Raw genomic sequence first — 24,663 nt, forward strand, 5'->3', positions numbered from 1 at the left:
CTTCAGTGCATCAAGACGCGAATGCAGAAAGGAAGGAGAGGACTCCGCTGGGTTTCCCTTTTACTTCGCTGGATTTCTTAACTCCCTGGGACTTTTAGGTCGTGGCGCAGGCCACTGGACTTTTAATGTTGTGTTTTATTGATTTTTATTGTGTTACCCCTTGGCCAAGGTTGTTTTAATTCATTTTACATTTTAACTATTTAAATATAACAAATTATATTTTAATTATACAGTTTTTTAATCGTGTACTTTCCCTTGGCGGCTTCACTGCTCTGTCCGTTTGGAGGAAGGTTTCCTTCCTTTTAAAAACACAAAACATCTTGGAAATAAAATCAGCCTTTCCGCTCCGTTACATGACGTCAATCAAGAGTCATGAAGGCGAAATCAAAACTGCCATTTTTGAAACCCGGCAACAAGGGAAACACCCATTAACAAAAACAAAAAAACTAATCCGTGGTCTCTGAGACAAAAAGTGAGTTTGACACCAGGGGTGTCAAACTCACTGACACCCCTGACAGGCCATACATGGCAGGCCACATACAGCCCACTTCTTAAGTGGTCCAGACCAGTGAATCTCCCCTTCCTGTCAGTGTAAAGAAGTCCTATATTTAACTGTTTTTCTACAAAGTAAAAGCTGCTATGAATAAGAAAGAAATCTGTCAGCACGACTCTTAAATGTGTAAAATTACAGAAAAAGTTCTGGTGACTCTTTGCCCAGACAGTCCTTATTTTGTTTTGTTTTTTAATTTTTAACTGTACTTGTAAAAAACAAACAAACAGAAATTTAAAGTATATCGTTAAAAGTCCAACATTTCTGCTTGTACTTGTTTGAGGTGAGCAGCAGATCAAACAAATTAAAAATCATAAATGGCTTCAAGCGCACACGCTCTGTGCTACATCCAGACATTTCTGTATCTCTGCCATTCAAAGACACTTTTTTAATAGTTAATTTTATGTAATATTGAATATTGATTTACTACTAATAGAGAGAAAACACATGAGGTTCAAGGCCTGGACAGTCAAGCAGAGTAGGTACAGGGCTCACGTCCACTTTGACGTGGCCTTCACTGGCCTTTATGGCCGGCACGGTCGAGCAGTGGTTAGTGGTGTTCTCCCCTGATTCAAACCTCAAGGTTGGCTGCAGCCTTCCTGTGGTCTCTCTGAAGTTTGCATGTTATCTCTGTGCCTGCATGGGCTTCCTCCACCAACCCAAATACAGTCTTGTTGGGTTAACTGGTTATTCTAAATGGACCATAGATGTGAAGTATATAATGTGCTGTATGGTTAAAATGTGATTTCTAGTTAAAAGCAGTAAGACTAGTACATTACATAGTACTGGAGTTCCTTTTTGATTTGACATACCAGTAGCAGAACCTGGGGGATCTGTTATCAAAGAGTAGCAGGACTGGTGGTGCTCTATAGTGTAATTCCAGCTAATAATCTGTTATTTTTATACATTTTAATACATGAAAAATGTCTCCAGGTCAAGGGAGGGATCATTACTGCCATTAGAAGCAACTATAATTGTAATGAACTGCAAACTTTTACTTTTATGTATCTTCTGCAAGCTCATACCACCTTAAGACACTTCTATTATAGCACAAGTTTACATGCCCGTGGTGTCTTTCCATTACATACCAATTACTCTAACACTGGCAATCAGGATGAGGAGTTCACAGGTTCACGGGGGAAAAAAGTGGTGCTGGCCAATCATGAAACATAAAAAAGTGCAGCGGAGACAAAACCATCAAATTGGAAAATTATGGGGATGTTGAACACATAACACAGACTGAAAGCTGCTGTGTGAGTGTGTGAGAGAGGGAAAGCACTGTGCAGGAGTTCAGTATTAAAAGTCCTGTATGAATGCGGGCGAGCTTTGAGCACTTCGGTCAGCAGGATTGGAGGAAGATTTATTTCTATCCATAAAGTTTATCTGGTGGATTATATCGAGTATTTCATTAGATAAAAGTTTAAAAGGCAGTCTTGGTCTTATTGTTTCAGCTACAACCTCAGTGGTCTTTATTGGTCTGAGAGCAAGTAAAGAGTTCATATAAAAACGTCTTTCATACTCCCAGTTTCTCCTGAAAATGCAAGAAAATGTCAACGCTTGGGAGGAAGAGCAGAGTAGACCTAATGGACACATTTCTTATTTGATATCAAGAAAAATAAGATGCTTTTTTAAGTGTGTGGAGCAACTCTGACCAATAAAAACACAACACACTTTTTACACTTTATATTGTAATCAACTTCAGACTGAGTCTACTATAATCTTATGAAAGAATTTAATGCCTAAATTATGACTAAAACAAAATGAAATTTTAGTCATAAGACTATCAGACTCTCAGAATTAACATTGATTTTGCTGACTGGTGAGTATCCGCTGACTTCATACCTGTTGATGTGAACTACCTTTGCAGTACAGAAAACCCAGAGTTAACCCAATAAGTTATCCGAATAAGCTGAAATCTTACTTCGTGGTACAGACCTCGAAATACATTCCTAACACGATAAATCTAGGAAAGTCATTTCCAGTGTTTTACAATGTGGAGAATTTAATTCACATTCTGAAAACAGCAAAGGCAGAGTAGAAATGGCTGATGCACACAGACTATGAATTATGCACAGAACAAAATCAGCAAAGGCTGCAGGGACAGAGAAAGAAGTGAGTGACAGGGGAGGAGAGAAGCAACTGCAGGGACAATGTAACTCTGTCACCTTCACACCACAGTCGATCAGCAGGCAGAGCTCATTTAATCAGATGGACTGACAAACATCCAGACTGTCTGAAAACACACACAAACACACACACACACACACTGGCAGTTCAGTTTCTATCACTTCAAGGGAATTTTCATCGTCTTACAATCATTTTCTAGAAACTTAGCCTTGACTTAACCTGGAAACAAGTCTCTATACAATCATTACAGGGTCTTTTTGTCTCCATCCCCTTTTTAGGTCCCCATGATGTGACTGTGAAAACATGAGCAATACAAGTACACACACACGCGTACTCACAAACACACATTAGTACACCCAAGAGCACATGGCATATGCTTCATAATGTGACCTTCTGCCCCCTGGAGGTTTGAATTCCCCTTCACTGTTGTGCCCTTACCCAGCATTCCCCTGCTGTATCCAATAATATCATGGCCTTTAGATTAATCTTTTTCCCCACTTGGCTGATTGAATTGATGTCTGTTTTAATTCAGCGTGAGTAATCAAACATCGTGTGCATTTGAGTGCGTAATAACTTGGAATCTAGGTTAAAAGGGGATGTACTTGATTCACGCTTTTTGTTCGTCGCTCTGGAGGCTGATTGAACACAAAACTTAGCTTTCAGCTTGATATTTATTCATTGTAGTGGCGCGTTCATGACTAACGCGCACTGAGTTGATGTCAAAATCCATTTCCGAGGCTACATTCTGGTACCGAGCGATCACCGTCTCTCTAAAATGCTACTTACAGTGTCACAGTGCATCAGTATCTCCCCGACTAGTGTTAACATTAGCCCAGAGAAAATGTTAAATGCATATGTTCTGAAATGAACATTATGTTGTCACCATAACCTACATAGTCAGGGCCATATTAACGACATAATGAACATGCACACACACTGAGGTAATTTGCTGTCTAACAAACACTCACTGATGCTCTTGCACAACTGAAAGGACTCACCCACGCCCCACAAACAGGCACGCACACTCATGAATAATAAACTAAAGGGCATGTGAGGGCACTCTGTTGAGCTCATATCTACATGGAATTTGCCTCTTCTTCCTCTTTCCATCTGTGCACTTTGGATCATTTGAAAGAATGCCTGTGTGTCTGTGTGCATGTGTGTTCCTGTTTTAAACCCACCATACACTTTGCAAATATCAGGTTGAACCTTTTTGCTTGCAGAACTGAATTAATTCTTCGTTGCACTGATTCAATAAAGTGCTGGAAATAGTCCTCTGAGATTTTGGTCCATGCCGGCATGACAGCATCACACAGTCGCTGCAGATTTCTTGGCTATACATCCATGATGTGAATTTGTTGTTCCACCACATCCCAAAGGTGCTCTAATGAATTGAGATTTGCCTGTGGAGGATATTTTGGTACAGTGAAAGAAATCAGTTTTGAGCCCACAACACAAGCTTGTGTGAAACTGTAGCCTCAGTTTCCTGTTCGTTGCTTTCAGGGGTGGAAGAAGGTGTGGTCTTCTGCTGCTGGAGCCCATCTGCTTCACAATTGAGGGATGCTCTTCTGCATACCTTGGTTGTAACGTTAGCTCCTCTGACCTAAGACATTAACCAGGCACTTGTTCACGTGGATCCATATCATCTGTTCTCATGATATGGATCCAGTCCATCCATCCATAGAATCACTCATTAGCATCATCACAATAATGCTGATCCACGATCAACATTGCAGTTGACTGTCACATTGTTGTGATGTCATAGCTTTCCAAAGTAGGGGCGGGGAAGACAAAAAAAGAGGAAGCTGCTGTACCGAATGAGAGCCCTCACAGGCACAAGGACGCCCTCTTGCTATGACACAGATCTTTCAGATCTGTTAACCCTAAAGATGATTATTCAAGAAAATCCCTGTAGATCAGCCTGCCAACAACCACACCAACCTCAAAATCATCTTTCTTCCCATTCTGAGGCTCAACTTGAACTTCAGCAGGTCATTTTGACTACGTCTGCATGCCTAAATGCTTTAAGTTGCATATGCTGCCATGTGATTAAACTGATGTGCATAATAAAGTGGTAAGTGTACAGTTCGGTTGCGCCAGGTTTGGATCGTCCATACATAAAAGCCACTATACTTTACTTTTACTTCTTAAAATATAATATTTAGACACAGCACCAAAAAAGCTGGCCTTGAAATTGCTTTTAAGTGTTTAAACTTGTGGTCAGGATTTTTCCTCTTATAAAATATTAAAGCATCATAAGAACAGATTCATTGTTTTAAGGGATCACGAGCCAAAAAGGTTAGAAAAGGCTCTTTATGTTTTGTCAAGTCACAACTCTCCTTGGCTCACCCCCACAGAGCTGGCAGGACTTTAAAGGGAAAACACATTTAAAGGTTACAGAGGGCACTTGACTGAATTGCATCTCTTCCTTTGGGGTGTTCATGTGCTAATAAAAGCATTTTTATTAATATCTTGTATGTAACCCGTTTTTGGGAGGTTGAAGTCATGACTGGTTTGGTTTGTTTTATTTTTTCTCCACACAAAAAGACCCCCCACAAAAAAATTGCCTTTGTTAGAAAACACAGTTGTAGATAGTGGACAGAGAGCAGACGTAGCAAAGGGCCTCAGGTCAGACTCAAACCCAGGACCACCTCCTTTGATCACCTGCTCACCCCATGAGCTAAACTGGTTTTATCTCTTTTATGGTTAAAACTAAGTTCAAAGGTTTCATTGTTTTGCATGCTAATGCGGGGAAATGCTTTCTACTTAACAAAATTTCAAATTTCTTTCTTATTTGTGTGTGTCTGAGTGAACGGACTGCTCAACTTGACCACCGACAAGCACGCTGACCTGGAAAAGGTCGTGGGCAGCCAGCTGTTCTATTAGGTTACCATGGCAATAGCCACAAACTTTTAAACACACACACACAGTCCCTCGAACGCACATATGCCAATATGTCCCCAGGCAAATGCTAATAGCGAATGGCCATATGAGCTCCTTTAGCCAGGTTGATCCAACAGAGATACAGACTCCCATCACACTCCTCTCTACACCCCCTTTTCTCCATTGGTGGGCACAGAGGGGTGATGGAAACGGTCTGAGCTGCCAGATCTTCTAAACCAACACAACAACGGAATACGTTTAGTCCGTGTTATTATTACACTGACTGTAATACAGTGAAATATGTTGGCAGGATTTTGCAAAGAACCACTGATGAGGAAGCCCCAGGGAACGAATGACAGAAATATAGTTCATGGAAATGCTAAGCCAGCAGTGTCTCCAAATATAAAACACACATGGACACTAATTTTTTAAAACCACACTATGCAGTCTTATTGATTTACTTTGTTGAATAAGAATATTTTATTTCCTCTGATTCCCAAGTTGTTTTTTTATTCTGTTTTGTCAGTGTGGACTCTCAGTTCACACTGGATGTTTTTTTAAGTTTCTAATTGAAAAAGAAACATTTTTAAACATTTAAACAAGTTCAGGTACAAATTAAGATTAATGAGCTCTAACAAGCTGAGGTAAACAACAGAGAAGGCTTTACTCAAGCTCATCCCCCTCTCGTCCTCTCCGGAGACGACCAGGCGATTCAGGCAAAGAAGCTACGTGTTACTTTTTTTGCCTGGGGGCTGAGCAGCGATCCACAATGTCCCGATCACACTCGCTCAAACCACTCGCCAACACGGATTAAAATTATTTATAAAGCACTCAGAGCTAATGATCAATTAGCTTGGGAGTTTTAAAAGAGATCAATAGTTCCCATTATGCAATGGGCATTGCAAAGCAAGCATGACCTTAGAATCATGTAAACACAGAGCATGTGGGGGGAAAGCTTGAAAAACTGTTTGATTTTTATCCACGCTTCTCTTCAGATGTCACAGATGTAGAATCAAACAAAACACTAATTATAAAAAACTCTCTTCAACCCCCTCAGCCATTACTAACTCTTTAAAGAGAAATGATAAGTCTGTCAACATGACCGAACATGACTTCCTCTCACAGAGACACACAGGTAAGGTTACCTGTAGGCCATGCCTGTCTGACTCTTCACCGTGTCGTGCAGCGACAGCGAGTGGAAGTTGAGGAACTCCTCCAGCTGCTTGAGCTCCACCACACCGTTGGGTTTGTTTGCTGTCCACAGCATCAGAGGAGGGTAGGGTCGCGTTCCCGTCCCCATAGAAGTCTTTCCGACAAGCCTCCCCTGTCCTAGGCCGTGAGCCTTGACCCCATCCTGGCCTCCACCCTGAATCCTGGACCCCTTCTGTTTCGGGTTGGGGATCTCCGGGCACGTTGCCTTGTACAAGTACATCTTCCAGCTTTCTTCTTCACTTTATCCTCCCCTTCAATCGCTCCTTTCTGCTGTTCGCATGTCCCACAATCATGTGCGCTCAGATTAATCCAGGTAGGCCCCTCACCCACGCACAGCTACACGGAGCAGAGGAGCGTGTGCGTGAGAGCATCTGATTAAATCTTAGTGTGAAGTATTCCTCCAAAATAAAGCTGCACAAGTCCTCCTCTTATTAAAAACAAAAACAAAAGAACATCCAGCCCTGAAAGGAGCCTTTTTTTCAAACTGAAATCTGGAGTCCAGTCTGTCAGCAGGCTGCTCGTCCACACTGGGAAAACAGGTTACTTCCTTACATGTACTTCTCCATGCACCAGGCCATATATGTTGTCTGCACATATACACACATGAAGACAGATTAACAGAGGGCCAAACACACAGTCCCTCTCCTCTCACACACACACACGTAACACACACACACCCACACACTGATGCTGTCACTTTGCCCCCTGCTCAGCCAGTCTACATTATAAGCTCAGTTTGGTTTTGCTCCCTATTAAATAGCATGGGAATCTGGGACATTTTTTTCTCCCTCCCTCCCTCTCACTCTCTCACTCTGTTTCTCTCTCACTCTCTCCTTCCTTTTACCCCTTTTTCCTCTCCACCCCCCACCCCCTTATCCTCTCTCCCACCCTGCCTTTCCTCATCATCCCTCTTTTGTCTCCCAGTATTCCCTCCGTCACAAGCCCTTTCACTTACTCCTGATTTTCTCTCTCGTCTCTCTTCCAGCATTCACGTCTCCTGCCATTTGCTTTTTGTCAGCCCGTCTCTCACACTCGTTGCACTTTTAAAGCAGTCACTTTTTTTCACTTTCAACAACCTTTAAATTCATTCTTTTTCATCTTTTTTGCCTCTGCCCTCTCTTTCTGCTCCTTCTTATTCTAAACAATGTGTACTCTGCAGTTCTGCCCATAACAAACACGTAATATAAACACGCAGACACGCATACTCGAGCAGACGCTTGCACACGGCCGATGGCGTGTTATTCAGTCGTGCACAGTGTAAGGGCGGCGTTTTCATAATTAGGTAAACCAAAAAAATAAAGTGGAAAAGCCTCTGTTTTCTCGTCTTTCCTTCTTCTTGACTGCACAAACACACACACACACAGTATATAATCTCCCCTCTCTAGCCTTCTCATGGGAGCGTTCAATGACATCATGTCTGGTCCTCCAGTGAATTGTGGGAATCATGAGGAATGCCACTCTTCCATATCAGGAAATTTGAGTTAAGATACACACTGTCACTCTTTCCACAAGTAGACACATACACAGATGATGGAATTTCAGTCTTCCATCATCTGTGTGTGTGTCAGTATAGAGCAAATACTGCCTGACTGCTCCTCATTGTATCCTGCAGACATCCAGTGGCAACAGCCAAAAGCTGTATGCAGGAACTGTAGAAGCTACGTGATAAAAGAATTTGTTTGAACGTGGGATATTTCGTTTTGGGGTTTTTTGTTTGTTTGTTTTTGGGTTTTGGGGGTAAAAACCTCAAGGCTGACTCTTCTGTACCTGCAGGACGTGAAATTATGGCTATTAATGCAAAAGTGACACATGGAGGTTGGTAAAGAGGCAGCTGTGCTTGTTGTCCAGCAGGGTGGGTGGAAAACCTGATCATGCCTGGCAGCTGGAAGTCATCTGAGCTTATGCAACGCCTGAGTGTGTTTACAGTGTATTTATGGACCTGGAATATTCACGTCCATACTATGCATCGCACACACCTTCGACGCACATACATTCAAACAACAGATGCTCTCTGTCGTATCAAAAGCTCCAATTAATTTCACTCTTTTTCTCTCTGTCTCACTTGGATTTTTTTTCTGTTCTGTTTTATATTTTAACGTTTTTATTTTGGCCTCTGGTGTTCACGACAGTCACATTCTCCTTTGAGGAGCTCAACATTTAGGCAGGTGAGTCACTGATGAAGAAAAGAAAAAAAAACAGAGGGTGAATGATGGAAGAAAAGCAAAAGAGGACGGAGAAGCTGGGAGAGGACAGTTTGGGGGCATGTATGAGCAGCAAAATTAGGCATAAACAACTTTTTTGTCTGAGTCCTTGTTGTGACACAGTTCGAGTTCCTCCCCCCTCATTTATTCTCTTTTAACTCTTTAGTTCATACGTTTCGACTCTCATTTTAAAACCAGCTCATTGTTCCCTGAGATTAATTAGTCGTCTCTTTCATTTTGTCCCCACCACCCCCACATATCCTCCCTCCAGTGAGCGAATCCCCATATAAAGATTGCATATTACCGAGCGCCCACGGTATGTTAGGAACAAGTTTAGCAGCTTGCGGACGACGTTTAAAAAGACACACCGGCCATGTGTGTGGATGCTGTAACCTCGTATTATCTGCAGTGTAATAAAACAACATTTCTGTGTTGTTTACGTGCAGGAGAAGAAGAAAAAAGCCCCGTCTTTGCCATCTGACTCAATGGCAGCAATAATTATGTCAGCGATCAGTCTGCAGCCCTCAGGGACTGTCCTGCTCCTGTTTAACACCAGTGTGCTGGCCTAAATTCCCCCACTAAATCCCATTGTTATTATCAATGAATATCTAGATTAATGCTGAGAAGAGTGAGGCAGACAAAATGAACAACACACCAATACATGGCAAAGACGGCCGTTGTGTTTTCAAGTGCTCTTTTAATCATTGAAGAGGTGTGATCTAACAAGAAGAGAACATATTATGTGACTGATTAATATTTTTAATACTTATCTCAGTATTACAGTGTTTCCATATTATGGGATGGATACTTTAGCACACATGTGTGCAAAAGAATCCCAGCTGTGTGAATCAAACTGCCGATCTTGACACCATCCATCCATCCATCCATCAAGCTCTACAGGAACATGTGTTTTTGTTGTGCAACAATAGTATCGTGTTGCCGCACCTTTGTCGCACCTGGTGCCGAAGGTATCAGGAAATATAATCTCAATACACGGTCAGACGAGGGCGACGATACTGTTGGCTGTAATTATTCGGGTCAGTCGAGTTTTATTCCTAGAACTGTTGCTCCCTGGCTTACTGTACGCTCTGAAAAAGCAGCAGGGTTTAATGAGATATTGATTCAGCCCAGCGTAAATGGAAACACAGCTACAGTACAAACTAATCGTAGCTTGTGAATAATTCTGCTGATCATCTCCAGCCCACAGGAGTTATGTGCTGCTTTTTATATGGTCCATTTCCATGAAAAGCATTTATCGACAGGGACGTGTTTATGTAGTTTTAAGTCAAAGAAGGAAAGACTTTGTTAACAGATTGGGTGCTAATAAATTATTTGACTCATCAATCTAGGTCACTCTGTGCAGACCACAAAGAAATACAGTATCTACAGAGGTCAGACTGCTTTAAGCTGACAGGAAGACAACAGAAAGTCAAATAAGCGCTTATTTCAACCAAGGTATGCAGAAGAGCATCTCTGCAAATTTTGAAGCAGATGGGCTACAACAGCAGACCACACCGGGTGGTCTAAGGACAGGAAACAATTCACGCAGGCTAACCAAAAATGGACTCTTAATTTCTGCTGCAACATTCACATAAACAACATGAAAGCACAGATCCATCCTGCCTTGTATCAGCAGTTCAGGCTGCTGATGTGTGGGGTATTTTCTTGGCACACTTTGGCCCCTTGTACAAACTAATCATCGTATGTCAAAGCCTACCTGAGTAAACTTACTGACCATCCCTCTGTAGCTTGCAGCAGAATAACGCTCCATGACACAAAACTCATTTAAAACTGGTTTCTTGAACATGACATGAGTTCAGTGTAGTCAAATGGCCTCCACGGGCACCAGATCTTAAGCCAGCAGAGTACCTTTGGGACAAATTTGCAGCAAGTGTGTGACGCTGTCACATCAATATGGACCAGAATCTCTGAGGAATGATTTCAGCACCTTGTTCAATCAAGAATTAATGCTGCTCTGGAGACAAAAGGGGGTCAAACCTGTTAGAAGCCAGGTGTACCTAATAAAACGTCGGGTGAGTTTAAGTATACTGTTGCCTCAATTTGGACATGAACAGAGTGTTTGCATTGTAACACCTAGGCTATATTTTCCAAAACTTGTCCCTGACAAATACTCTCCATGTTTTATTTAAAAACTAAAGTAATCCATAATATCTTTGCAATAAAGGGTAAACAAACAATGATGAAAGCAAGTTTACGAGGTTATTTCTCACTATCTGGCTGCAAAAGAAAATGCAAATTCAACCGCATAATTAATTTGGCTAAGCAGAAAATGTTAATTAAATTTTCAATACCTGAACAAAAGCAATTAGTGAAAACATCGTATAAATACCCTGTTTTGTCAAATAATAAATAAATGAGCATTTAATGAATTTGTGGCACAGAAAGGAATACATTAGCACGGGGGTAGAAAAGGCAATTTATAAAGAAGTGGTTACAAAGCAGATTATTTCTTGTTATGGTCTGTCCCGAGTTTCAAGAAGAATCACCAGAGAGCTAAAATCTGCATCAATTGTTCTGATTTAAATTAAGGCAGAGCAGATAGCCAGTCATCGCATGATGTTTGGCATCACATCAGCGGTTCAAAGCGCAGCGCTGGCAGATGTGTGTGTGTGTGTGTGTGTGTGTGTGTGTGTGTGTGTGTGTGTGTGTGTGTGTGTGTGTGTGTGTGTGTGTGTGTGTGTGTGTCAGGCACGAGTTGGCTGACTGGCAAGACGGAGACTTGTAGAGGGGTTCATGCATTTCTAGGTCAGAGGAAACTGTTATCTGTTCTTTCAAGTAGAAGACTGCATCCACAACATAACAGTTGAGTCCAAGTGATCGGACAAAATGATCAGTACCGACTCTCTAAACGGAAACAATTACAAAGCTTTTTTTGTCTATGTTAGAGAGGGTAAGTGCACACGTGTGAAGGTCGTGCTAATCTTACAGTGATTCACACAGTGTTGGTTTTATTGGTGGCACATTGAGCTCACCACTTTGGAAACATGCCCATTAAATGCACTCACTCACACACTCACACTGTCCTCACGTTCCACACGCAGCAGTAGTGCTGTCAATCAAACCGCGAGAGGCTCTCATCACACTTTTATGAGCGCGTAAATAAAGAGCACATGAAGTGTGTAGCCCCAAGCATGTCATCGGAAAGACTGTTTAATACCATTTGAAGCCACATTTGAAAACAGCACTCCGATGCTTAATGTGCATTTTTCGTTAGACAAGCCGGGCTTACTTTTACTTAATTCTTTGTTATAATGTGCCTTTGTGCAATTTTCTGAAACAATTTGAAAGCAACACAAAAAAGGCAAAGAAATATTTTGTGAGTGCATTATTCCTGCAAATTTGCACCGGGGTGCTATGATGACAGCGTAACACCATCAATATTGGTAATGCAGTACAGTATATATTTTTTGCAAACTATTCCAAGCTGCCTTTTTGTTCTTTTTTACCATTATTCCTAAATACTTCCAATAAGCCAGTGTAGGCAAAACACAATGTGCAACACTGGGGAAAATAATCTCCTTTGTAAGTTTACAACTGAGCCACACACACAGTGTGTGCACGTTTGTGTGTGGGTGTACAGTTTGATTCTTTGACCCTCTGCCAGTTAATTTTTATGAAGACTGAACAAATAAGTTTGGATTATAGCAATCCTTTCTGAATGGCTGCTCTGCAACATAAATGAATCCATCAATATTTGTGAGACCTCAACCTTATTTAATCACAGCGTGTCCCTTGCTGCTTTAACATTCTGGTCTCTTTCCCCTGCTCTGCTTTGTTTTTTCTCAATTAAAGGGAACAAAACCAAAAGCAGCAGAGAGGCCAGAGAATATAGAGAGGGAAGAAGAAGGAGGGAAAGGAAGAGGCAGGACTGCAGACTGATAAATGTGGAGCTTTAGGCTTGAATGATTGGAATGGGACACAGATGGATTAGGCATTTAGCAACAAGAGAGAGCAGTGGAGCAATGAGAGGGGGAGACATTGCAAGGGGGCTGGGGGAACCCGATACTAAAAATATCCATGTGTGAGGGGAAAAAGAAGAAGAAAAGAAAGACACTCGCTGCTAGTCTACGTCAAAAAATTGGGATTAGGAATCAACGCTATTGGTGCTTCCTGTCTGTCAATCACACATAAAAGAATGAAAACACTCCCTCCAGCCTCCATGTTTTGTCACCATGGTGGTGGAAGATGTCAACACCACCAGCGAGACAGATGCTTGCTATTAGCATTAAGGACAGATCCGGTGACACAACTTTAAGCCGAGGTCGTAATGACCGGCGTGACTGCTGTGACACACAAATGAAACGGTTGGACGGAGGGGGAACCGCTTGTCATCAGATAGCTCTGAGGATCCAGCACAGAAATACTTGAACAATCTAACAGTGTGCATGCACGCACTTTATGAATTTCCTGACAGTTGCACAAACAAACTTACAGGTGTTAACGATGTGTAGATAATCATAAAAAAGACGTTTTTGGGTCTTTGTGTGTGTTCCAAAGTACTTGTGAGGTGAGTGTACGATTCACCTCACAAATGATTTGTGCTCATCAACAAGCTGCTCTGTGTAACACGTTAGGCCATCAGTCTGTTTGCACTCTCAAGTATCTACAATCACTCACTGACAAGCATGCCCACACACACTTAGACAGGGTTTAACTGACCTGTACAGCATGCCAGTCTTTTGTGCAACTGTCTCGTCTTTGCCCAGGCCAAACATTTTCAGGTACCAGTTGGTCTCCATCTCTCTGATTACTGCTGCCTTGTTTCTATGCTGTGCCACCTGTTTCCCGGAGGAGGAATTGCGCTTGGCATCCTGGGAGTTGCTGCGCTGGGCTTTTAGCCCACTGAGAGAGGCCACTGAGTGTTTTCGGTGCACGTGGGGAGGCTGGTGCCCGCCGGGCCCTCCGATGCCCCCTCCGCTGCTTCGTGCAGCTAGCATGGCCCCAGAGCGTGGCCCCCTCCCCTCAAGAGCAAAGCTCCGGGATCAAGGTGAAAAGAGCACACTTAAGGTTTCCAAATGTTTCTCGATCCTGCACCTTCGTTTGGAGATGACGGTTACTCCAGCCTCAATGAGTGATGCATATCTCACTGTCCTGTAATCACCCAGCAATGCTCTCAGTACTTTTTAGATACCTTCTACCAAACTATCTGAAACTGTCCTTAGATCTTCTTTCTCTTTGAACTTGGTTCTTTTTCTCTCCTTTGTGCCTGTCAGTGTGTCTGTCTGTGCAGAGTGCTCCCTGGTCTCTTATAGCCTCATCCAGCTTGAAACAGGATCCCAGTTTCCTTGTCTCGTCACAGCCTGCGCTGGCCTAAAAGGAGGGAGCCAAACATGACTGGGTGTCAACAATACATACACACTCGCACAGTCTCTCACACACACAGGAGTACACAACAAATCTGAGTTCTAAAACAGGTGAAAGAAATATAAAAAGACACGATAACACACACATTGCAAACACACAAGCCCGAGCTCATAACGCACAATTATAGAGAGAAGTTGTAAATTGGAAATACACACTGCACGTGATTGTTTGAAGCGCACACCCCTTTGCTTCTTTTTCATCTATAGCACTGACACCAATGCAGCAATTTAGATATTAAAATATAAACAGGGAAACCCAGTTTGTAAATATTCACAGTAGATTAGGTGACCAAAAAAGAGAGTCAGGGCATGGAACTGCTGTGTAGATCACTATGTTATTTCAACTTGTATTGCATGTGTAAATTCTGTGTGTGCATGCTTGCAGATTTGCATGTAAGGACATGTGATTTCATTTTTTCTAAGCAAAGTTTGATGCTCAAAATTGAACCCAACATTTCAATAATGTTTTTTTTTAAACCATAGTCAGATGTAAATTATATTTCCTGCCAGAATGTGCCAGAAACCGGTGAATAAAACAGCAAAGCACAATGGTGCAAAGAAGGGGGGTAAGTGAAGGTGAATGGAAGGACCCGATCGGTGCACTCTTTCAAGCATTGTCTGCGGAGAGGAGAGGGATAGCATGCTGATGAGATGCAAATTAATGTCAGGAGAGCACAGGACCTACGGGGCTATTCTCCACCTGACTCAACATAACGCTAGTCAAATACAAGCAGTAAGGTAAAAGCAAAAGCAGGAAAGCAGAAAGAGGATTTGGGCTTATTGTGGAGTTCATTTAAAAGCAGGCTTAGTAAAGTGCTGTCACTTGAAGGACAAGAGTGAGCTTTGCGGGAAAGCTTGGCACATAATGCAGTCTCAGAACTTTTGCTAACTTTCTCAAGTGTCTTGACTTCTGACAGAGGTAGACAAAAATGCTTCTCTTTTATATTGATCCATTAGTGGTTTATTAACCAGCCAACAGACCTTAAAAAGCAAACGCATGCACCAGTTTAAATGCACAGTGGACACCCAAAGATTGGTGTCCTCAGAGGTCAAGTGAATAGATCAGTGATGGAGTGTCAGCCCTAAATTATTCAACCAAGTAATGGGAGCCTGATAGCTCACTGGACATGTGAGGGGCCCAGGGCAAAGGTTGGGGTCAGTGCTGGCTACAGGGTGAACCTCCGCCTGTGGTCAGCAGCTAATTTGGATTGGAAACTTGCTGGGACTTTGTACTTCGTTGTTTACGCAGTATCTTTTTAAAATGTCTGATATATTAAAAAACAACTTAAAATATCAGAAATATATATAAAATTACAGACATGTTTCTTCAGTTTTTACATCTGGTTCTATGAAACACTGCATCAGTTTTTTTTTCTTTTTCCATTTAACCAAAGTTGTTAATCGGCTGGGGAATTTCTGCTTGTTGCGCCTGCTAGGTCACCTGTAGGGTCTTCAGCCGGACGCATTCAATATTCAAAATTTCACTCTTTCCTTCTTCTGTTGGCAGAGCAGAAAAGTCTCCCTGTTGTCTCCTGCAACTAGATCTCAGTTTAGGTTTTACATCCAATACTTACTTCTTACTTACTTCTTTCCACAGTAAGAGCCAAAAGCTACTTTTCTCTGACTTGTCAGCCAAGTCTTTCTGGCTTGTTCCAGTTAGTCCTCACGTACCAACATCAGTGGCATCCTGCTTCCACAGGTTAGGTGATGGTTCTTCAGCCAGATCACTGCACTAACAGCAAAGATCTGAGTATGTCAGTCATTTCGTATACTAACTTCTTCCTTGGGACAGTTAGCTCAAAGATAATTTTGTTCTTCGTCTTACTGGATGAAGAATTACTTACTTACTCACATTACTACACGAGAGAGGAGACACGAGTTGAACCTACATCCTTTTTTGGGTTCAAACACAAGGAGGTTGCTTGTTGCCCATCATTTTGTCAATAACAACTGGTTCCCAGAGGACATTCCAGGCTCCAGTTGTCCAGATAACTCAATGTATTTACACAGATCAGTGCAATTCTACACTTGGAGTCGCTTCAGTTGCTTGCCTAATCAAATCTAAAAATAGACATGAGGTGAAATGTACCAGAGTTAAAGTGAACCCTCTCCTTTAATCTCAAACATTGTTCTGCCATAAAGAGTGTCATGTTTGCAACCATCCTTCACATTACTGCCATCTTGTGGCTACAACTGGCTATTGCTACTGGAAACTGCTTGCCTTGGATGCTGTATGAAACTGTAGCATGTCTTCATTTTACGACCCATAAACAATGACAAGAGCTTGTCAAACTGAGAGGCCCAGAGACTTTTCTAGTTATCTTTGTTTGTTCATTGTGGATAAACTTTCCATCTGTGATGGGAGACTAACAGGAGACTAGTGTGAGAATTAAGCTGCTGCTGAAACTACTTCCATTGTTCAGTTATGAAACAGCTGGGAATAGAAAAGAGATAAGCTTCTGTCATTTATCAATAGATAAGTTTTCTTACTGACGACAAGTGTTGGGTTCATTACACAAAAAAGTAATGTATAACATTTTACTTGTTGCTAATGCATTAACTATTTTATTTATTTAAGAAAGTAATTTGTTACACAACTCTCATAAAACTACTAAATCACACATTACCAGTTAACAATCTAAACCTGAGGCAACAGTTCCAGGCACCAACATAAAACCCTGTGCTAATTAAGATAGACATAAGGTCTTTGTTTTAGTGTGCAAGTATGAATACAAAGCAAAACATGAAAACCAGCCTAAGGAGACTTCAAAGCAATCATCACAATGATTCTACCTTAGAAACATGAACAGGTAGAAACGGAAGCTGTAAACCTGACTGAGCATCACTTTATTACTTGTTGAAATTCAGGCTCGGTCTGCTGGGCTGGGTTCTTAGCTTAGCTTAGCTTAGTGTTAGCATGCTGTCTGTGCAGGTGCTTGCAAAGAGCTGAAGTTGTGTTCGAGCCTGGATGCTGTTTGCACATAACTGTCACGCTCTTGTCCTTCTGTGCAATAAAAATAAAAGTAATGTCTATATCTCCACTTCTCAAGAGCTTTATATAGAGCTTAATATTTTTGTGCAATATATTTATTTTTACTTTTGATAATTTATGCAAATTTGACAATGATAGTTTTCTATGTATTGGATATTTTCGTAGTGTTTTATTGCTTCTTTTGCTAAAGAAATGGTTCTAAAAACGACTCCTCATTGTCAGATAATAGTAGAGAATTGTTTTGATTGTATAGTAGATGTTTATTTGATTATACAAATAATAATAATTTACTAAGACATCCATGTAGAGTGCATGAAGCTACAGGAGGCTATCAGCATATTTAAAGAATCAAGGACAGCATAAAATGGTTATTATTTGTCTTGTTAATAGGTGGAGGGTGCTGTTTGTGTCTGCTTCCCTTTCTGCAAAAGTCACTGCAGCCCTCTGACATCAAATCAAGTTTCCTTCTTCTTACACTGGAGAGTAACATTCAGGCCGGTAGTAGTTAGAAGTGTTATGTGTTAGTTGGCCAGGATTTCACATGGCTCAGAGCTTTAGCATCTCCCAGTGTTGGGAGTTAATTTCCTCCTAGCTTAGTGCGTCCACTTTTGGTCTCTTGAGATAAACCAGCATATTTCCAAAGTTCACATGGACCTGCACACACCACCTCTACTTGGAGACCTGTTGTCCTTCGAGGTCATTTAGAAAATTTGTCACACAGTGTGTATCGAACCTGACCCGTGTGCAATGTTGGAGTCACTAGGGTGGAAATTCTAGCACGAACAAAATCCGTCATTCGTGTTGTTTTCATGAGGTCTCACGGAAAGGTAAACTGATAGTACTACTACTATTACTACAGCAAATACTACAGTATAGGTGGATATGCAGACTACATATATATATATAGAGAGAGAGAGGGGGGGGGGGAGGGTGAAATGCAGTAAAGGAATGGTGAGAGGGTGATAAAGAAAACGTGGTGACATTATAGAGTTTAAACAAAAAGACACACAAACACACACACACACATATGAACTACACTGGTGCAAAACTGTGTGGAACAAAACAGGACAGCTGCTCCTTCCACTATTAAATTAGAAGACGCATGTTGAGCCTTTGCACCTCCCAGGGGTCTCCATTTTCTCTCACAAAGTGTTTTTTTATATGTAGCAGCTATTTAATTCTCTTTTAACAAAAGAAAATTAGTAGAATTGACAGGTTAATTCATTTTATCTTTAATATGAGATGCTGGAAAGAGATAATTGCAGCTTTGAAAACGTTATAATGATTTTTTATTGCAAGCGTTTTTCTTCTCACTCCACAGGGGGGAAATAGACTGTATAAATACAGTTAGTGACAGGTGTCAGCTGCCAACACTGATCTTCTTAACATACGCCTGAAGTATCAATAGAAATAGAAATAGAAAAAGGAATATAGCTGTATAAACTAAATGAAATATGTCTGTGAATTACGCACATACAGATCACCAGGAGCTCAAGTGATCCTTTACACGCTTGGGTCCCTGAGTGCAAAGTATCATTTTGACATTAAGAATAACACAAATGTCATGGAAACTATTCAGAAGTGACTGGTTTCATGACGATGAAAGGTCCTTAATGGTGTTTACTGTTTACAGCCACCTGCCTGTGTAACCAGTGAGGGTAACTTAAGCTATGAGAAGAGGTGAAGGCAAGTTTTGATAAGCTTCATGTAAGGAAGTAGTATTTTGTTCTAAATTGCAATGACATGTTGTAAATTGTATGGAAAAGCAAGCAGAGACTTTCCCCATTACCCTCACATTTCTTTTTCTGCACAACTTCATTTTCTCTACATCACACTTCTTGGCCAAGGTAGTTGTGTGATTCCCACACAAAGCAAGGATTAGAACTGATCTCTGGTCTCCCATCAGTTTAAAGTAAAAGATGCGCTTAAAAAACCCTGTTTGCCCAGCTCCAGTCCAGTAGTTAACAGACATGTCTGTAAAACAGAGACAGCTATAGTTTCCTACGAGCAGGAAATCAGTGCAGCTTTCAGAGGCAATAGCAGACTGCAGCCGCAAGATGACAGTAATGTAAAGGATACATGCAAACACGCAAGCAGCTTCATGGCATTTCAACAACATTGTATATTTTAATTTATGTCTGTTTTTAGATTGAGAAATTAAGCACTGCCTTGCTTGGCTTGCTTATCATGATGGAATGCCACTGCTAAAATAACATACCAATGAAATGAACAACATTTTTAAATGAGTGGAAAGTCTTATAAATAATTCGTATGCTGTTATGGACCCAGCAACATAGAGTTTGGGTCTTCTTCCTCTTTTTCTCTCCACTTGTAACTCTTTACTCCGAAGCTTCAGGTGGAATTATTGGGCTGGCTCTGCTGTACTGGCCTATGCATGGGCTCCTGGTTCCTGGTATTTAAAGGCTGGACGGTGTAGCTGTCTCTGCTAGGCTGTTCTTGTCGTTACCATGGTAATCAGGCCTTCCTTTTTACCTGTGTTTTTGGCTTTTATTCTATGGTATCGTGTGTTGTTCTCCTTCCTAGTTGTCTGCTTGGACCCCAATCTGAAAATCGGTTTACCTGGATATCCATTTACCTGAGTCTGTCTACACCAATCTGTTTATCCTATTCCCAGCTAAGGAAATGACTTACCTGTTTTCCACCTGTCTGCCTACTCTCCAGCGCTCTCATATTCTCGCCTGCCAGTCATGTAGCCTTCGGCTGCCTCTGTTCAGGAAACAACAAGTAAGCCAAAAGAAAAAACATTTCAAATTCAGCAATATTCGGTTCTGTTCATCTTGGCATTTGGTATTATGCCCTTTCCTCTCAGTTTCTGAGTTTCCAGTCCCTGCCCTGTGATATATCCTACCTTGCCATTTAGGTGCATCTACCAAAACTCTTGAATGAGTTTGAACTTTGGTGACCTTGACCTCAAGGCCAAAGGTCAGGTTCTGAAAATCCTCTAGGATTTTCCAATTGACACCATCATTTAAAAATCTCAGAAGAGTTTGAATTTCAGTGACCTCGACCTCAAGGTCAGAGAGCACGTTTACTGAGAACCTACACAGACAGCCTGTTAACAAAGATAACCAAGTAAGCAATTCTGGAAATCTTGTGTAAGTCTATCTCCGTGGTACATCACTGTAATCTAAGACACTTACCTCCACAAATTCCTGTTTCCATGTCATGTGCTGTTAAATTTTGAGTTCATGCTGGCAGTTTAAAAGGTGTAGACAGACTCTGGCAAGCCCTGATCTAAATTCCTCTCTTTGTCTTTATTAGAGCATACCCTTCCATAACTCTTGCATGAACATGATGGTAACTGATAACTAATCAGAGCCACAGAACAAAAAACAGTCCCACCTTCTCGATCAATCAGTCATTTTCATGCTTTTGCTGTTGCAACACAGGAATTTCCCAACTTCCACCATTATGAGTATCTAGATTTTTAACTTATTGAATTTCATATTAATTAGATTTTATACGGATGGAGACTAGCTAAACACTGGATTTTACATTTGGGAAGAAATACAAATGCTATAAGTCATCAGTTTGATGGCATTTAAACGCTTGTATTTATAGCAGACAGGTGTTGAAAATTAACATTTATTAAAACAACAGACTGTAATGATTTAAACTGTTCTGACAGCCTACAGATAACTGAAAACAAGCACGGACGCACGCTCAGAAGCAAAGTAAGATTAACACACATATATATGCAGTGATGCACGTGCACGCGTCTCAGTTTAGCACCAGTGTTTCTGTTCATTGTCATCAGCTGACAATAACTTATAAACATTCCTTCCTTCACCCCTCTGTCACCAGGAGAATTTATTACCGTCCGCACCGATAGCTTTGATTGGACACAGTTCACCGTCCCCCTCCCCCCCCCCCACACACACACACACAGATCAGCACATAGGTTGACGTGCAGAAAAAAATAGCAGTGATGAGTGATGATGATGATGATGATGATGATGATGATGATGATGACGGTGAAAGAGGCATAAAGCAACACAAAATATAGCTTTTTCATCTTTTGTAACACAGACATTATCAAAGCATTATAGCAGCAAACACACACAGACACATGACATCATGGTGCGCTCTGCTGTCTCTGTGCTTCCTTTTGTCTCTTCAGCAGTAAGAGGCCATCACATGCAATCCATCATAATTAATATCTCTCCATCTCATAAAAGTAGTCTGAAAAATTCATCATATCTTTTTAATCTTTCATCACTCCATATATATTGATGCAGTATGTTTTTTTCCTATATTGATATCAAATTGGAGCCTTTCATCAAAGAAATGTAATGTCTTAAATCAGAGTGAGAGTTGTGGCCAATTTAGTGCATATCCAACCAACGTGCAGATTAAAAAGAAGAAGAAAAGAAAATCTTACATCAGCGCCCTCTGCTGGATTGTTCTAGCCAGCTAAGAGATTTGCAGTGGTGTGAAAAAGTGTTTCTTGACCTGTTTTCTCCTTTAGTCTACTAGTGCTTTGTGTATTTGTCACACTTACATGTTTCAGATCAAACAAATTTTAATATTAGACAAAGATAACCCGGGTAAATGTAAAATGCACTTTTGAAAAAAAAATTTTATCCAAACCTACTTTGTCCTGTATGAAAAGGGACTAAGAATTGCAGGTGTCACTCGTCTCAGTTAAGGTTTCATGATTCAACAATAAGAAAGACACTGGGCAAAAATGGCATCCATGGGAGAGTTCAAGGAGAAAACCAATGCTGACCAAAAGGAACACAAAGGCTCATCTCACATGGAACAATGAATTCTACTGTGGAGTATATCATATTAGCATCATTGGTATAATACCCCCCCCCCCCCCCCCCCCATTTACATTTTAAAGGTGTGGTGTGTCCTAAGTGGAGGACAAAAGAAGAAGTGCAGTTAAACAGTGTGCGAAACTCTTGTCCTTAAAAGAATGGAGGAAAATAGAAAAAAAGACCTGATACAGATAGATCTTCTGTTGATCTGTTCACTGAAACCTGATCAGAAATGGTCTCAGTGGAAGGGCAGCTGCATTTTACCCAGTGGTGTTGGAGACCTTGGCAAAGCTCATGAAATTACACAGAAAAATACCATTAAATTTTGATCCACCATGCAAAACCATCTGGAAAGCATCTGACTGGCAAAAGCTTAATTTTTCGGCATGACACCAACACATGTCCGATGCAGCAAAGCATACATATATCAAAAAACACACAATTAAAAAAATTTAACACTATCAAACTTGGATCGACATCCCCAAATCCCAGATCTCAATATTATCAATGGAGTGTGGGATCATCTACGAAACAAAAGGCACCCAACACCCAAAGAAAAGCTTTGAGTGTCCTTTAAGAAGCCTGGAGAACTTTTCCTGAAGAACAGCGGGGACAGTGCATCACTTTCGTATATTCTGCATTTGATGGTAACTTATGCTACTCCCTTGGATTTGGCCTACAGTGTTGTCTTTACTAATGGATCATGGCAGGCTCTGGTGCTGTCCAGCTCTTCATCCTGAAGACTTGTTATTTGACGTCTGTCTGCCTTTGAGATGTTGGCTGGCTCTCGCTCTGTGAGGTTGCTGTATCTACCAGCCACTTGGCCTTGGTGTTGTGTAATACCTCACTCTCACAGATGTGTGTGTATGGGTCTGTCCTTGTGCTATTATTCCCTTGTAGCTAAGCAAACACTCTGGATGAATCTTTGGAGAACAGGCCATTCATTCTCTTGGCTTCTCTGGTATATCTCTTCAGCCTAGTGGTCAGAGCCGTGAGGCTTTGTTTGGCAGTTTCTAGAGCCTCAGTTATAGCCTTTTTGTTGTACCTCTTTTTCATATAGGACCTGTCTCTAATAACAGCCTTCTGCACTTCAGTGAACAGACTGGCTGAAGGAAGAACAGGACTCCATGATTGCCTGGCAGCAAAAATAACAGGGCTGCTAACAGCAGGTACTTATCTAGACTGTCATAACAGATATAAACTGGTGGACTCATAATGGAGCTCAGGAGGTTAAGTTCAGTGCATTTATTTACTGTGAATGACAATGGATGAAGATGGATAAGCAGTCAGAGGGTTTCAGGGCTCCAGTTCAGGTAAATTAACAGAATATGTCTTCACAGGAAAAACTCTATCTCACTTGGGAAGGATCCCCGAGTCCTGCACAGAGGGGAACAGAACAGGTAAGGTGGAAATCTAAAAAAAGCACAGCACAGACTGAGGCAAGAGTAGCCGACAAGACTCCTAAGTAGTGACCAGGTGATCACAGGATTTTCAACAGGTGAGTTTATCAGCACAGGTGTGCTGGACACACACACGCACAGCTATACACAGAGATAGAAGATGAAGAGTGGAGGGATAGAGAGAGAATAGGGTGAGCCAGCACTGGAGGACCATGACACTGAATGGCAAAACAATCCTAATCATGAAGGAGCCCCACAAGGTCACAATGGCATCAAACTACCAGGCATTTACCTGCCTCTCCACAACACTGATGTCTTTATTTGAAATTTGCATGTGTAAAGTGTAAGAGCTAGTGTCTCGTGAGAATATCCTTAACGAGAGTACAAGAGACTTTTCATGGACTGCGAGAGCAGATGTCTTTCATGAAGCGTGTTGAGCTAAAAGTTTATTAAAAGTAAAAGCAACACAAGGACTTAAGGACCTCTTTTCAGGACAAGCAGTCAACGAGGTATTTGTCATTTGAGAAATGTTTTTATTTGTGTTTGGACTTGATATGTGTACTGTAAAGTTGCTAATTGGTTTGTAATGTTCACTCGTGACCAGTTCTCATGGCGTATTGGCGATGGTGAAGCTGAGGCGAGAAAGCCCAAGTAATAAACGCCCGTTTCAAAGAACCAACCTGTGTCTGTGCTGTCGTGAAGAGAGCTACAATGAGCACAACTCAGAAAGGCATTAGAAATAACGTGAGAGGGTTATTGCACCAGCTCCTGGTTGATAGAGCAGTACACCAGGGCTCTAAGACCAGGCAGACCAACCTAAGCACTGCTTGGATTGACTTCAACAAAGTGTATGACTCAGTGCCCCACACATGGATACTGAGGTACTTGGCACTATGCAAGGCTGATAGTGCGCCAGTAACATTCATCACAAACTCATTTGTACTGCGGAAGACAACACAGGAGGCCAACTCCAAGGCATCTGATCCACTTTTTATTAAAGTTATCTAGCATAATATATAAAAAAAAAAATCTACAAAAATAATAATAATGTTTCTCTTTAAGGAGAAAAATGATAATGATAATGACATAATGATAATTGTAATGATAATAACATTTATTATATTATTGAG

The 24,663-nt window shown here is 41.3% G+C and overlaps 1 protein-coding gene across 2 annotated transcripts in view; it reads right to left on the reverse strand.

Annotated features, from left to right (window-relative positions):
* The window catches only part of kcnab1a (potassium voltage-gated channel subfamily A regulatory beta subunit 1a), a 145,006-nt gene extending 131,075 nt beyond the window's left edge, over positions 1 to 13,931 (reverse strand). Inside the window, exon 1 of one of the 2 annotated variants that reach the window (XM_086261130.1) lies at positions 13,654 to 13,931. In XM_086261130.1, the coding sequence (XP_086117256.1) occupies positions 13,654 to 13,931 (278 nt within the window). Of the gene's footprint in view, positions 1 to 6,705; positions 7,474 to 13,653 lie in introns of those variants that run through there. The other variant, XM_086261129.1, reaches the window with a different exon arrangement.
* Positions 13,932 to 24,663: the final 10,732 nt, after the last annotated feature.

The sequence above is a fragment of the Aulonocara sp. 'chitande type north' Nkhata Bay genome, linkage group LG14, assembly GCF_057382095.1.
Source record: "Aulonocara sp. 'chitande type north' Nkhata Bay isolate Kocher_YH1m ecotype deep benthic linkage group LG14, A_spYH_male_GT1.1, whole genome shotgun sequence".
Lineage (NCBI taxonomy): Eukaryota > Metazoa > Chordata > Actinopteri > Cichliformes > Cichlidae > Aulonocara > Aulonocara sp. 'chitande type north' Nkhata Bay.